This window comes from Oncorhynchus keta, chromosome 37 (assembly GCF_023373465.1).
Source record: "Oncorhynchus keta strain PuntledgeMale-10-30-2019 chromosome 37, Oket_V2, whole genome shotgun sequence".
Lineage (NCBI taxonomy): Eukaryota > Metazoa > Chordata > Actinopteri > Salmoniformes > Salmonidae > Oncorhynchus > Oncorhynchus keta.
In genome coordinates, this window is record NC_068457.1 from 28,539,358 (window position 1) to 28,555,819 (window position 16,462).

Sequence of the window (16,462 nt, forward strand, 5' to 3'; positions counted from 1 at the left end):
CCTAGGTAACGCCCTGGCACTGCACGTCATCAGACCCAACCTGGCCCAGATCAACTCTACCACGCTCTACTCTGCCAACCTGGCCGCCTCCGACGTCCTCTTCACTCTGGCCCTGCCTCTGCGGATAGCCTACTACGCCCTAGGTCAGTGATACTCCCACTACTACGCCCTAGGTCAGTGATACTCCCACTACTACGCCCTAGGTCAGTGATACTCCCACTACTACGCCCTAGGTCAGTGATACTCCCACTACTACGCCCTAGGTCAGTGATACTCCCACTACTACACCCTAGGTCAGTGATACTCCCACTACTACGCCCTAGGTCAGTGATACTCCACCAATACAACGCCCTAGGTCAGTGATACTCCCACTACCACGCCCTAGGTCAGTGATACTCCCACTACTACACCCTAGGTCAGTGATACTCCCACTACTACGCCCTAGGTCAGTGATACTCCACCAATACAACGCCCTAGGTCAGTGATACTCCCACTACTACGCCCTAGGTCAGTGATACTCCCACTACTACACCCTAGGTCAGTGATACTCCCACTACTACGCCCTAGGTCAGTGATACTCCACCAATACAACGCCCTAGGTCAGTGATACTCCCACTACTACGCCCTAGGTCAGTGATACTCCCACTACTACACCCTAGGTCAGTGATACTCCCACTACTACGCCCTAGGTCAGTGATACTCCACCAATACAACGCCCTAGGTCAGTGATACTCCCACTACTACGCCCTAGGTCAGTGATACTCCCACTACTACACCTAGGTCAGTGATACTCCCACTACTACGCCCTAGGTCAGTGATACTCCACCAATACAACGCCCTAGGTCACCTAGGTCAGTGATACTCCCACTACTACGCCCTAGGTCAGTGATACTCCCACTACTACGCCCTAGGTCAGTGATACTCCACCAATACAACGCCCTAGGTCAGTGATACTCCACCAATACTACGCCCCTAGGTCAGTGATACTCCCACTACTACGCCCTAGGTCAGTGATACTCCACCACTACTACACCCTAGGTCAGTGATACTCCCACTACTACACCCTAGGTCAGTGATACTCCCACTACTACGCCCTAGGTCAGTGATACTCCACCACTACTACGCCCTAGGTCAGTGATACTCCCACTACTACGCTCTAGGTCAGTGATACTCCCACTACTACGCTCTAGGTCAGTGATACTCCCACTACTACGCCCTAGGTCAGTGATACTCCCACTACTACTACGCCCTAGGTCAGTGATACTCCACCACTACGACGCCCTAGGTCAGTGATACTCCCACTACTATGCCCTAGGTCAGTGATACTCCCACTACTACGCCCTAGGTCAGTGATACTCCACCACTACTACGCTCTAGGTCAGTGATACTCCACCACTACTACGCTCTAGGTCAGTGATACTCCACCACTACTACACCCTAGGTCAGTGATACTCCACCACTACTACGCCCTAGGTCAGTGATACTCCACCAATACAACGCCCTAGGTCAGTGATACTCCCACTACTACGCCCTAGGTCAGTGATACTCCCACTACTACGCCCTAGGTCAGTGATACTCCACCAATACAACGCCCTAGGTCAGTGATACTCCACCAATACTACGCCCTAGGTCAGTGATACTCCACCACTACTCCACCCTAGGTCAGTGATACTCCCACTACTACACCCTAGGTCAGTGATACTCCCACTACTATGCCCTAGGTCAGTGATACTCCACCACTACTACGCCCTAGGTCAGTGATACTCCCACTACTACGCCCTAGGTCAGTGATACTCCACCAATACAACGCCCTAGGTCAGTGATACTCCCACTACTACGCCCTAGATCAGTGATACTCCCACTACTACGCCCTAGGTCAGTGATACTCCCACTACTACGCCCTAGGTCAGTGATACTCCACCATTACTACGCCCTAGGTCAGTGATACTCCCACTACTACGTCCTATAGGTCAGTGATACTCCCACTACATCACCCTAGGTCGGTGATACTCCACTACGTCCTATAGGTCAGTGATACTCCACCACGACGCCCTAGGTCAGTGATACTCCCACTACTACGCCCTAGGTCAGTGATACTCCACCACTACTACGCCCTATGTCAGTGATACTCCACCACTACTACGCCCTAGGTCAGTGATACTCCCACTACTACGCCCTAGGTCAGTGATACTCCCACTACTACGCCCTAGGTCAGTGATACTCCACTACGTCCTATAGGTCGGTGATACTCCACTACGTCCTATAGGTCGGTGATACTCCACTACGTCCTATAGGTCGGTGATACTCCCACTACTACGCCCTAGGTCAGTGATACTCCCACTACTACGCCCTAGGTCAGTGATACTCCACTACGTCCTATAGGTCGGTGATACTCCCACTACGACGCCCTAGGTCAGTGATACTCCCACTACGACGCCCTAGGTCAGTGATACTCCACTACGTCCTATAGGTCGGTGATACTCCACTACGTCCTATAGGTCGGTGATACTCCACTACGTCCTATAGGTCGGTGATACTCCCACTACGTCCTATAGGTCGGTGATACTCCACTACGTCCTATAGGTCGGTGATACTCCACTACGTCCTATAGGTCGGTGATACTCCCACTACTACGCCCTAGGTCGGTGATACTCCACTACGCCCTATAGGTCGGTGATACTCCACTACGTCCTATAGGTCGGTGATACTCCACTACGTCCTATAGGTCGGTGATACTCCACTACGTCCTATAGGTCAGTGATACTCCCACTACGTCAGGTCAGTGATACTCCCATAGGTCGGTGATACTCCCACTACGCCCTATAGGTCGGTGATACTCCACTACGCCCTATAGGTCGGTGATACTCCCCACTACGCCCTATAGGTCAGTGATACTCCACTACGCCCTATAGGTCGGTGATACTCCACCCACTACGTCCTATAGGTCGGTGATACTCCACTACGTCCTATAGGTCGGTGATACTCCACTACGTCCTATAGGTCGGTGATACTCCACTACGTCCTATAGGTCGGTGATACTCCCACTACGCCCTATAGGTCGGTGATACTCCACTACGTCCTATAGGTCGGTGATACTCCCACTACGCCCTATAGTTTCCACTACGCCCTATAGGTCGGTGATACTCACACTACGCCCTATAGGTCGGTGATACTCCACTACGTCCTATAGGTCGGTGATACTCCACTACGTCCTATAGGTCGGTGATACCACTACGTCCTATAGGTCGGTGATACTCCCACACTACGTCCTATAGGTCGGTGATACTCCACTACGCCCTATAGGTCGGTGATACTCCCACTACGCCCCTATAGGTCGGTGATACTACGCCCTATAGGTCGGGTTCCCACACTACGTCCTATAGGTCGGTGATACTCCCACTACGTCCTATAGGTCGGTGATACTCCACTACGTCCTATAGGTCGGTGATACTCCACTACGTCCTATAGGTCGGTGATACTCCACTACGTCCTATAGGTCAGTGATACTCCCACTACGTCCTATAGGTCGGTGATACTCCACTACGTCCTATAGGTCGGTGATACTCCACTACGTCCTATAGGTCGGTGATACTCCACTACGTCCTATAGGTCGGTGATACTCCACTACGTCCTATAGGTCGGTGATACTCCACTACGTCCTATAGGTCGGTGATACTCCACTACGTCCTATAGGTCGGTGATACTCCCACTACGTCCTATAGGTCGGTGATACTCCACTACGTCCTATAGGTCGGTGATACTCCCACTACGTCCTATAGGTCGGTGATACTCCCACTACGTCCTATAGGTCGGTGATACTCCCACTACGTCCTATAGGTCGGTGATACTCCACTACGTCCTATAGGTCGGTGATACTCCACTACGTCCTATAGGTCGGTGATACTCCACTACGTCCTATAGGTCGGTGATACTCCACTACGTCCTATAGGTCGGTGATACTCCACTACGTCCTATAGGTCGGTGAGTATAGTTGTTTTGAAGTAGTTTAAAACAAACAACTAAAAGCAGATGGTAGGAATGTAGAAATGATACTGGGCCTTCAGAAAGGGTTCACGCCCCTCCACTTCTTCCACATGTTGTTGTTAAAACACACACAATAACCCATAATGACAAAGTGAAAACATGTGTTGACATTTTTGCAAATGAACTCTTAGAAATATCAAATTTGCATTAGTATTCAAACCCCTGAGTCAATACTTTGTAGAATCACCTTTGGCAGTGATGACAGCTGTGAGTCTTTCTGGGTAAGTCTCTAAGAGCTTTGCACACCTGGATTGTACAATATTTGCATATTATTATTTTTTATATATATATATATTTTTTTAACTGTCAAATTGACTGACCATTGATAGACAGCCATTTTCAAGTCTTGCCATATATTTTCAAGACTATTTAAGTTCAGTTAAAACTATGCCACTCAGGAACAATCAATGTATTCTTGGTAAGCAACCCCAGTGTATATTTGGCCTTGTGTTTTAGGTTATTGTCCTGCTGAAAGGTGAATTTGTCTCCCAGTGTCTGTTGGAAAGTAGACTGAACCAGGTTTTAGGACTTTGCATGTGCTTATAGCTGTATTCTGTTTCTTTTTAAAATCCCTTGTCATTGTCGCTGACAAGCACACTCATAACATGATGCAGCAACCACCATGCTTGAAAATATGAAGAGTGGTACTCCGTGATGTGTTGGATTTGCCCTAAACGTAACACTTTGTATTCAGGAAAGAAAGTTAGATTTTTTTTTTGCAGTATTACTTAAGTGCCTTGTTGCAAACAGGATGCATGTTTTGTAATACGGGCTTCCTTTTCACTCTGTAATTTAAATTAGTATTGTGGAGTAACTACAAATGTTGTTGATCCATCCTTAGTTCTCATATCACACCCATTATACTCTGTAACTATTTTAAAGTCACCATTGGCATCATGATGAAATCCCTGAGTGGTTTCCTTCTTCTCCGGCAACTGAGCTTGGAAAGATGCCTGCATCTTTGTAGTGACTGGGTGTATTGATTCACCATGCTCAAAGGGATATTCAATTTCATTGAAAAAACCTTCCCTGGTCTTTGTGGTTGAATCTGTGCTTGAAATGTATTACTCGATTGAGGGAGTGGGGTACAGAGATGGAGTAGTCGTTCAGAGATGATGTTAACCACTATTATTGAACATGGAATGAGTCCATGCAACTTATTATGGGACTTGTTAAGCACATTTTTACTCCAGTACTTATTTCGGCTTGCCTTAAACAAAGGGGTTGAATACTTATTGACTCGAGACATTTCAAGCTTTTTAATTTTGTAATTTCCAAAAATGTCTAAACTAAATTCCACAGTGACACAACATGTCCTTATTGAATTAAGGCTGTAACACAATAACATGTGGAGAAAGTAAAGAGGTGAACAGCATTTACACAGGTATGAGTCTAATACAGTATGTAGTTTACACAGGTATGAGTCTAATACAGTATGTAGTTTACACAGGTATGAGTCTAATACAGTATGTAGTTTACACAGGTATGAGTCTAATACAGTATGTAGTTTACACAGGTATGAGTCTAATACAGTATGTAGTTTACACAGGTATGAGTCTAATACAGTATGTAGTTTACACAGGTATGAGTCTAATACAGCATGTAGTTTACACAGGTATGAGTCTAATACAGTATGTAGTTTACACAGGTATGAGTCTAATACAGTATGTAGTTTACACAGGTATGAGTCTAATACAGTATGTAGTTTACACAGGTATGAGTCTAATACAGTATGTAGTTTACACAGGTATGAGTCTAATACAGTATGTAGTTTACACAGGTATGATAGTCTAATACAGCATGTAGTTTGCACAGGTATGATAGTCTAATACAGCATGTAGTTTACACAGGTATGAGTCTAATACAGTATGTAGTTTACACAGGTATGAGTCTAATACAGTATGTAGTTTACACAGGTATGAGTCTAATACAGTATGTAGTTTACACAGGTATGTTAGTCTAATACAGTATGTAGTTTACACAGGTATGAGTCTAATACAGTATGTAGTTTACACAGGTATGTTAGTCTAATACAGTATGTAGTTTACACAGGTATGAGTCTAATACAGTATGTAGTTTACACAGGTATGACAGTCTAATACAGTATGTAGTTTACACAGGTATGAGTCTAATACAGTATGTAGTTTACACAGGTATGACAGTCTAATACAGTATGTAGTTTACACAGGTATGACAGTCTAATACAGTATGTAGTTTACACAGGTATGATAGTCTAATACAGTATGTAGTTTACACAGGTATGTTAGTCTAATACAGTATGTAGTTTACACAGGTATGAGTCTAATACAGTATGTAGTTTACACAGGTATGAGTATAATACAGTATGTAGTTTACACATGTATGATAGTCTAATACAGTAGTGTAGTTTACACAGGTATGAGTCTAATACAGTAGTGTAGTTTACACAGGTATGATAGTCTAATACAGTATGTAGTTTACACAGGTATGAGTCTAATACAGTATGTAGTTTACACAGGTATGAGTAATACAGTATGTAGTTTACACAGGTATGATAGTCTAATACAGTATGTAGTTTACACAGGTATGATAGTCTAATACAGCATGTAGTTTACACAGGTATGAGTCTAATACAGTATGTAGTTTACACAGGTATGAGTCTAATACAGCATGTAGTTTACACAGGTATGATAGTCTAATACAGTATGTAGTTTACACAGGTATGAGTCTAATACAGTAGTGTAGTTTACACAGGTATGATAGTCTAATACAGTATGTAGTTTACACAGGTATGATAGTCTAATACAGTAGTGTAGTTTACACAGGTATGATAGTATAATACAGTAGTGTAGTTTACACAGGTATGATAGTCTAATACAGTATGTAGTTTACACAGGTATGATAGTCTAATACAGTATGTAGTTTACACAGGTATGATAGTCTAATACAGTAGTGTAGTTTACACAGGTATGATAGTCTAATACAGTATGTAGTTTACACAGGTATGACAGTCTAATACAGTATGTAGTTTACACAGGTATGAGTCTAATACAGTAGTGTAGTTTACACAGGTATGACAGTAATACAGTAGTGTAGTTTACACAGGTATGACAGTCTAATACAGTATGTAGTTTACACAGGTATGACAGTCTAATACAGTATGTAGTTTACACAGGTATGACAGTCTAATACAGCATGTAGTTTACACAGGTATGACAGTCTAATACAGTATGTAGTTTACACAGGTATGACATTCTAATACAGTAGTGTAGTTTACACAGGTATGACATTCTAATACAGTAGTGTAGTTTACACAGGTATGATAGTCTAATACAGTCTGTAGTTTACACAGGTATGAGTCTAATACAGTCTGTAGTTTACACAGGTATGAGTCTAATACAGTCTGTAGTTTACACAGGTATGCGTCTAATACAGTATGTAGTTTACACAGGTATGACAGTCTAATACAGTAGTGTAGTTTACACAGGTATGAGTCTAATACAGTAGTGTAGTTTACACAGGTATGAGTCTAATACAGTAGTGTAGTTTACACAGGTATGAGTCTAATACAGTAGTGTAGTTTACACAGGTATGTTAGTCTAATACAGTATGTAGTTTACACAGGTATGTTAGTCTAATACAGTATGTAGTTTACACAGGTATGACAGTCTAATTACTCAAGTAGTATTTTACCAGGTGACTTTTACTTGAGTCATTTTCTATTAAGGCATCTTTACAGTATGTCGTTTGGGTACTTTTTCCACCACTGGGTGTGAATACTTTCTGAAGGCACAGTAGGTGTTTAAATGTAGGTGGAGAATATCCACACAGACACTTTATCCTGAGAGACAGATCCCCGTAGCCCAGGCGTCTTGTTATGTTCCAGAAGTGGACTAACCTCTCTCGGTAATCTTTGAGTCTCCCTGCCTCTAGGTTTCCACTGGCCCCTGGGACTGACCTCTATTGGTAATCTTTGAGTCTCCCTGCCTCTAGGTTTCCACTGGCCCCTGGGACTAACCTCTCTTGGTAATCTTTGAGTCTCCCTGCCTCTAGGTTTCCACTGGCCCCTGGGGGAGACCCTGTGTCGGGTCACCGCCCTTCTGTTCTACGTCAACACCTACGCAGGGGTCAATTTCATGACCTGCCTGGCCGTAGACCGCTTCGTAGCAGTGGTTCTCCCTCTACGTTACACCAGGCTCTGCCGGGCCCGGACCATCCGCTACGTCTGCGTAGGGGTGTGGGTTCTAGTCCTGGTCCAGACGTTACCCCTCCTCTCCATGACCATGACCCGGGCCGAGCCGGACGGGACCACCACCTGCATGGAGTACCCCAACTTTGAGAACGGGGCCGTGGAGGGACTCCCCTACGTCCTCATTGGAGCCGTCGTCATGGGATACGGCATTCCCGTTGCAACCATCCTGTGTTGCTACTTGGTGTTGCTTTGGAAACTGCGGTTGGTGACGAGAAGTAGGGTCGGTGGGCGAGGTCACAGGTCATTGAGGAGCCAGAAGGCGACGGGGGTGATAGCAGGGGTAGTGTTGGTGTTTGTAGTGTGTTTCAGTCCCTATCACATCAACATCCTGCAGTACATGATCCGAAAGCTGAGATACACACCAGACTGTACCGAGCTCCAGGCCTTTCAGGTAGTTGTCTCCACACCAGCGGAGGCTGGTGGGAGGAGCTATAGGAGGGTGGGCTTATTGTAATGGAATGAATGGAACAGAGTCAAACATGTGTTTTCCATCTGTTTCATGTGTTCCATGAATTCCATTCATTACAACGAGCCCTTCCTCCTACAGCGCCTTCTACCAGCCTCCACTGACACACAAACATAGGCCTATCTGTTAATATCATTGTATTGTTGTGTGTGTGTTGACCATGAGATTGTGTATTTAAGCATGTGTGTAATGTCCATCTCCAATCCACGTGTGACCGACTCCTCCACGAACCCCTCTCTCCTTCTGTAATGTCCATCTCCAATCCACCAACTCCTCCACTAACCCCTCTCTAATGTCCATCTCCAATCCACCGACTCCTCCACTAACCCCTCTCTCCCTCTAATGTCCATCTCCAATCCACTGACTCCTCCACTAACCCCTCTCTCCCTCTCTAATGTCCATCTCCAATCCACCGACTCCTCCACTAACCCCTCTCTCCCTCTCTAATGTCCATCTCCAATCCACCGACTCCTCCACTAACCCCTCTCTCCCTCTAATGTCCATCTCCAATCCACTGACTCCTCCACTAACCCCTCTCTCCCTCTAATGTCCATCTCCAATCCACTGACTCCTCCACTAACCCCTCTCTCCCTCTAATGTCCATCTCCAATCCACTGACTCCTCCACTAACCCCTCTCTAATGTCCATCTCCAATCCACCGACTCCTCCACTAACCCCTCTCTCCTTCTGTAATGTCCATCTCCAATCCACTGACTCCTCCACTAACCCCTCTCTCCCTCTAATGTCCATCTCCAATCCACCGACTCCTCCACTAACCCCTCTCTCCCTCTAATGTCCATCTCCAATCCACCGACTCCTCCACTAACCCCTCTCTCCCTCTAATGTCCATCTCCAATCCACCGACTCCTCCACTAACCCCTCTCTCCCTCTCTAATGTCCATCTCCAATCCACCGACTCCTCCACTAACCCCTCTCTCCTTCTGTAATGACCATCTCCAATACACCGACTCCTCCACTAACCCCTCTCTCCCTCTAATGTCCATCTCCAATCCACCGACTCCTCCACTAACCCCTCTCTCCCTCTAATGTCCATCTCCAATCCACCGACTCCTCCACTAACCCCTCTCTCCCTCTCTAATGTCCATCTCCAATCCACCGACTCCTCCACTAACCCCTCTCTCCCTCTAATGTCCATCTCCAATCCACCGACTCCTCTACTAACCCCTCTCTCCTTCTGTAATGTCCATCTCCAATCCACCGACTCCTCCACTAACCCCTCTCTCCCTCTAATGTCCATCTCCAATCCACCGACTCCTCCACTAACCCCTCTCTCCTTCTGTAATGTCCATCTCCAATCCACCGACTCCTCCACTAACCCCTCTCTCCCTCTAATGTCCATCTCCAATCCACCGACTCCTCCACTAACCCCTCTCTCCCTCTAATGTCCATCTCCAATCCACCGACTCCTCCACTAACCCCTCTCTCCCTCTCTAATGTGCATCTCCAATCCACCGACTCCTCCACTAACCCCTCTCTCCCTCTCTAATGTCCATCTCCAATCCACCGACTCCTCCACTAACCCCTCTCTCCCTCTCCAATCCACTGACTCCTCCACTAACCCCTCTCTCCCTCTAATGTCCATCTCCAATCCACTGACTCCTCCACTAACCCCTCTCTCCCTCTAATGTCCATCTCCAATCCACTGACTCCTCCACTAACCCCTCTCTCCCTCTCTAATGTCCATCTCCAATCCACTGACTCCTCCACTAACCCCTCTCTCCCTCTAATGTCCATCTCCAATCCACTGACTCCTCCACTAACCCCTCTCTCCCTCTAATGTCCATCTCCAATCCACTGACTCCTCCACTAACCCCTCTCTCCCTCTAATGTCCATCTCCAATCCACTGACTCCTCCACTAACCCCTCTCTCCCTCTAATGTCCATCTCCAATCCACCGACTCCTCCACTAACCCCTCTCTCCCTCTAATGTCCATCTCCAATCCACCGACTCCTCCACTAACCCCTCTCTCCCTCTCTAATGTCCATCTCCAATCCACCGACTCCTCCACTAACCCCTCTCTCCCTCTAATGTCCATCTCCAATCCACCGACTCCTCCACTAACCCCTCTCTCCCTCTCTAATGTCCATCTCCAATCCACCGACTCCTCCACTAACCCCTCTCTCCCTCTAATGTCCATCTCCAATCCACTGACTCCTCCACTAACCCCTCTCTCCCTCTAATGTCCATCTCCAATCCACTGACTCCTCCACTAACCCCTCTCTCCCTCTAATGTCCATCTCCAATCCACTGACTCCTCCACTAACCCCTCTCTCCCTCTAATGTCCATCTCCAATCCACTGACTCCTCCACTAACCCCTCTCTCCCTCTAATGTCCATCTCCAATCCACTGACTGCTCCACTAACCCCTCTCTCCCTCTAATGTCCATCTCCAATCCACTGACTCCTCCACTAACCCCTCTCTAATGTCCATCTCCAATCCACCGACTCCTCCACTAACCCCTCTCTCCTTCTGTAATGTCCATCTCCAATCCACCGACTCCTCCACTAACCCCTCTCTCCCTCTAATGTCCATCTCCAATCCACTGACTCCTCCACTAACCCCTCTCTCCCTCTAATGTCCATCTCCAATCCACTGACTCCTCCACTAACCCCTCTCTCCCTCTAATGTCCATCTCCAATCCACCGACTCCTCCACTAACCCCTCTCTCCCTCTCTAATGTCCATCTCCAATCCACCGACTCCTCCACTAACCCCTCTCTCCTTCTGTAATGTCCATCTCCAATCCACTGACTCCTCCACTAACCCCTCTCTCCCTCTCTAATGTCCATCTCCAATCCACAGACTCCTCCACTAACCCCTCTCTCCTTCTCTAATGTCCATCTCCAATCCACCGACTCCTCCACTAACCCCTCTCTCCCTCTCTAATGTCCATCTCCAATCCACCGACTCCTCCACTAACCCCTCTCTCCCTCTAATGTCCATCTCCAATCCACCGACTCCTCCACTAACCCCTCTCTACCTCTCTAATGTCCATCTCCAATCCACCGACTCCTCCACTAACCCCTCTCTCCCTCTAATGTCCATCTCCAATCCACCGACTCCTCCACTAACCCCTCTCTCCCTCTAATGTCCATCTCCAATCCACCGACTCCTCCACTAACCCCTCTCTACCTCTCTAATGTCCATCTCCAATCCACCGACTCCTCCACTAACCCCTCTCTCCCTCTAATGTCCATCTCCAATCCACCGACTCCTCCACTAACCCCTCTCTCCTTCTGTAATGTCCATCTCCAATCCACTGACTCCTCCACTAACCCCTCTCTCCCTCTCTAATGTCCATCTCCAATCCACCGACTCCTCCACTAACCCCTCTCTCCCTCTAATGTCCATCTCCAATCCACCGACTCCTCCACTAACCCCTCTCTCCCTCTCTAATGTCCATCTCCAATCCACCGACTCCTCCACTAACCCCTCTCTCCCTCTAATGTCCATCTCCAATCCACTGACTCCTCCACTAACCCCTCTCTCCCTCTAATGTCCATCTCCAATCCACTGACTCCTCCACTAACCCCTCTCTCCCTCTAATGTCCATCTCCAATCCACTGACTCCTCCACTAACCCCTCTCTCCCTCTAATGTCCATCTCCAATCCACTGACTCCTCCACTAACCCCTCTCTCCCTCTAATGTCCATCTCCAATCCACTGACTCCTCCACTAACCCCTCTCTCCCTCTAATGTCCATCTCCAATCCACTGACTCCTCCACTAACCCCTCTCTAATGTCCATCTCCAATCCACCGACTCCTCCACTAACCCCTCTCTCCTTCTGTAATGTCCATCTCCAATCCACCGACTCCTCCACTAACCCCTCTCTCCCTCTAATGTCCATCTCCAATCCACTGACTCCTCCACTAACCCCTCTCTCCCTCTAATGTCCATCTCCAATCCACTGACTCCTCCACTAACCCCTCTCTCCCTCTAATGTCCATCTCCAATCCACCGACTCCTCCACTAACCCCTCTCTCCCTCTCTAATGTCCATCTCCAATCCACCGACTCCTCCACTAACCCCTCTCTCCTTCTGTAATGTCCATCTCCAATCCACTGACTCCTCCACTAACCCCTCTCTCCCTCTCTAATGTCCATCTCCAATCCACCGACTCCTCCACTAACCCCTCTCTCCTTCTCTAATGTCCATCTCCAATCCACCGACTCCTCCACTAACCCGACTCCTCCACTAACCCTTCCTTCTGTAGCTCAGTTGGTAGAGCATGGCGCTTGTAACGCCAGGGTAGTGGGTTCAATCCCCGGGGCCACCCATACGTAGAATGTATGCACACATGACTGTAAGTCGCTTTGGATAAAAGCGTCTGCTAAATGGCATATATTATTATTATTATTATAACCCCTCTCTCCCTCTCTAATGTCCATCTCCAATCCACCGACTCCTCCACTAACCCCTCTCTCCCTCTAATGTCCATCTCCAATCCACCGACTCCTCCACTAACCCCTCTCTACCTCTCTAATGTCCATCTCCAATCCACCGACTCCTCCACTAACCCCTCTCTCCCTCTAATGTCCATCTCCAATCCACCGACTCCTCCACTAACCCCTCTCTCCCTCTAATGTCCATCTCCAATCCACTGACTCCTCCACTAACCCCTCTCTCCCTCTAATGTCCATCTCCAATCCACTGACTCCTCCACTAACCCCTCTCTCCCTCTAATGTCCATCTCCAATCCACTGACTCCTCCACTAACCCCTCTCTCCCTCTAATGTCCATCTCCAATCCACTGACTCCTCCACTAACCCCTCTCTAATGTCCATCTCCAATCCACCGACTCCTCCACTAACCCCTCTCTCCTTCTGTAATGTCCATCTCCAATCCACCGACTCCTCCACTAACCCCTCTCTCCCTCTAATGTCCATCTCCAATCCACCGACTCCTCCACTAACCCCTCTCTCCCTCTCTAATGTCCATCTCCAATCCACCGACTCCTCCACTAACCCCTCTCTCCTTCTGTAATGTCCATCTCCAATCTACTGACTCCTCCACTAACCCCTCTCTCCCTCTCTAATGTCCATCTCCAATCCACCGACTCCTCCACTAACCCCTCTCTCCTTCTCTAATGTCCATCTCCAATCCACCGACTCCTCCACTAACCCCTCTCTCCCTCTCTAATGTCCATCTCCAATCCACCGACTCCTCCACTAACCCCTCTCTCCCTCTAATGTCCATCTCCAATCCACCGACTCCTCCACTAACCCCTCTCTACCTCTCTAATGTCCATCTCCAATCCACAGACTCCTCCACTAACCCCTCTCTCCCTCTAATGTCCATCTCCAATCCACCGACTCCTCCACTAACCCCTCTCTCCCTCTAATGTCCATCTCCAATCCACCGACTCCTCCACTAACCCCTCTCTCCCTCTAATGTCCATCTCCAATCCACCGACTCCTCCACTAACCCCTCTCTACCTCTCTAATGTCCATCTCCAATCCACCGACTCCTCCACTAACCCCTCTCTCCCTCTAATGTCCATCTCCAATCCACCGACTCCTCCACTAACCCCTCTCTCCCTCTAATGTCCATCTCCAATCCACTGACTCCTCCACTAACCCCTCTCTCCCTCTAATGTCCATCTCCAATCCACCGACTCCTCCACTAACCCCTCTCTCCCTCTAATGTCCATCTCCAATCCACTGACTCCTCCACTAACCCCTCTCTCCCTCTAATGTCCATCTCCAATCCACTGACTCCTCCACTAACCCCTCTCTCCCTCTAATGTCCATCTCCAATCCACCGACTCCTCCACTAACCCCTCTCTCCCTCTAATGTCCATCTCCAATCCACCGACTCCTCCACTAACCCCTCTCTCCCTCTAATGTCCATCTCCAATCCACTGACTCCTCCACTAACCCCTCTCTCCCTCTAATGTCCATCTCCAATCCACTGACTCCTCCACTAACCCCTCTCTCCCTCTAATGTCCATCTCCAATCCACTGACTCCTCCACTAACCCCTCTCTAATGTCCATCTCCAATCCACCGACTCCTCCACTAACCCCTCTCTCCTTCTGTAATGTCCATCTCCAATCCACCGACTCCTCCACTAACCCCTCTCTCCCTCTAATGTCCATCTCCAATCCACCGACTCCTCCACTAACCCCTCTCTCCCTCTCTAATGTCCATCTCCAATCCACCGACTCCTCCACTAACCCCTCTCTCCTTCTGTAATGTCCATCTCCAATCCACTGACTCCTCCACTAACCCCTCTCTCCCTCTCTAATGTCCATCTCCAATCCACCGACTCCTCCACTAACCCCTCTCTCCTTCTCTAATGTCCATCTCCAATCCACCGACTCCTCCACTAACCCCTCTCTCCCTCTCTAATGTCCATCTCCAATCCACCGACTCCTCCACTAACCCCTCTCTCCCTCTAATGTCCATCTCCAATCCACCGACTCCTCCACTAACCCCTCTCTACCTCTCTAATGTCCATCTCCAATCCACCGACTCCTCCACTAACCCCTCTCTCCCTCTAATGTCCATCTCCAATCCACCGACTCCTCCACTAACCCCTCTCTCCCTCTAATGTCCATCTCCAATCCACCGACTCCTCCACTAACCCCTCTCTACCTCTCTAATGTCCATCTCCAATCCACCGACTCCTCCACTAACCCCTCTCTCCCTCTAATGTCCATCTCCAATCCACCGACTCCTCCACTAACCCCTCTCTCCTTCTGTAATGTCCATCTCCAATCCACTGACTCCTCCACTAACCCCTCTCTCCCTCTCTAATGTCCATCTCCAATCCACCGACTCCTCCACTAACCCCTCTCTCCTTCTCTAATGTCCATCTCCAATCCACCGACTCCTCCATTAACCCCTCTCTCCTTCTGTAATGTCCATCTCCAATCCACTGACTCCTCCACTAACCCCTCTCTCCCTCTCTAATGTCCATCTCCAATCCACCGACTCCTCCACTAACCCCTCTCTCCTTCTCTAATGTCCATCTCCAATCCACCGACTCCTCCACTAACCCCTCTCTACCTCTCTAATGTCCATCTCCAATCCACCGACTCCTCCACTAACCCCTCTCTCCCTCTCTAATGTCCATCTCCAATCCACCGACTCCTCCACTAACCCCTCTCTCCCTCTCTAATGTCCATCTCCAATCCACCGACTCCTCCACTAACCCCTCTCTCCCTCTCTAATGTCCATCTCCAATCCACCGACTCCTCCACTAACCCCTCTCTCCCTCTAATGTCCATCTCCAATCCACCGACTCCTCCACTAACCCCTCTCTCCCTCTCTAATGTCCATCTCCAATCCACCGACTCCTCCACTAACCCCTCTCTCCCTCTCTAATGTCCATCTCCAATCCACCGACTCCTCCACTAACCCCTCTCTCCCTCTCTCATGTCCATCTCTCTCCCTCCCCTTCAGATGTCTCTACACTTCACTGTGTGTCTCATGAACCTCAACTGCTGCCTGGACCCCTTTGTCTACTTCTTTGCCTGTAAGGGTTACAAGAGGAGGGTGATGAAGATGTTGAGGGTTCAGGTCAGCGCCTCTTTCTCCAGCGTGGTCCGAACCGGGGAGGACACCCCCTTCAAACGGGGGGGGACCCGGGATGGGAGGAGCAGGCTGGGTAGCCACACAGCTTGTCCTGTTGCTTTAGATGATCTTACAAAGACCATTCCTGGGCCAGAGACTGAGACAGGACCCAGAGACTGAG

The 16,462-nt window shown here is 48.4% G+C and overlaps 2 protein-coding genes and 1 long non-coding RNA gene across 9 annotated transcripts in view; 2 read left to right on the forward strand and 1 right to left on the reverse strand.

The window, feature by feature from the left end:
- The window catches only part of ubac2 (UBA domain containing 2), a 47,329-nt gene that overhangs the window by 24,946 nt on the left and 5,921 nt on the right, over positions 1-16,462 (reverse strand).
- On the forward strand, positions 69-7,488 carry LOC127916841 (uncharacterized). Of its 7 annotated transcripts, XR_008096277.1 has the most exons (10): positions 72-233; positions 386-507; positions 538-751; positions 1,039-1,130; positions 1,536-2,611; positions 3,526-5,626; positions 5,660-5,824; positions 5,895-5,993; positions 6,029-6,541; positions 6,643-7,488. It is a non-coding gene; the product is annotated as an uncharacterized LOC127916841 (long non-coding RNA). The 7 variants fall into 7 exon arrangements; XR_008096279.1 differs by lacking the exons at positions 538-751; positions 1,039-1,130 and having other exon boundaries at positions 73-233; positions 1,754-2,611; XR_008096278.1 differs by lacking the exon at positions 1,039-1,130 and having other exon boundaries at positions 69-629; positions 1,754-2,611.
- Positions 7,764-16,452, forward strand: gpr183b (G protein-coupled receptor 183b; the record flags this gene model as incomplete). The annotated part of the gene is made up of 4 exons (XM_052498888.1): positions 7,764-7,774; positions 7,910-7,929; positions 8,077-8,666; positions 16,171-16,452. Coding segments are annotated over exons 1-4 (903 nt in total), but the record flags the coding sequence as incomplete, so codon positions are not given.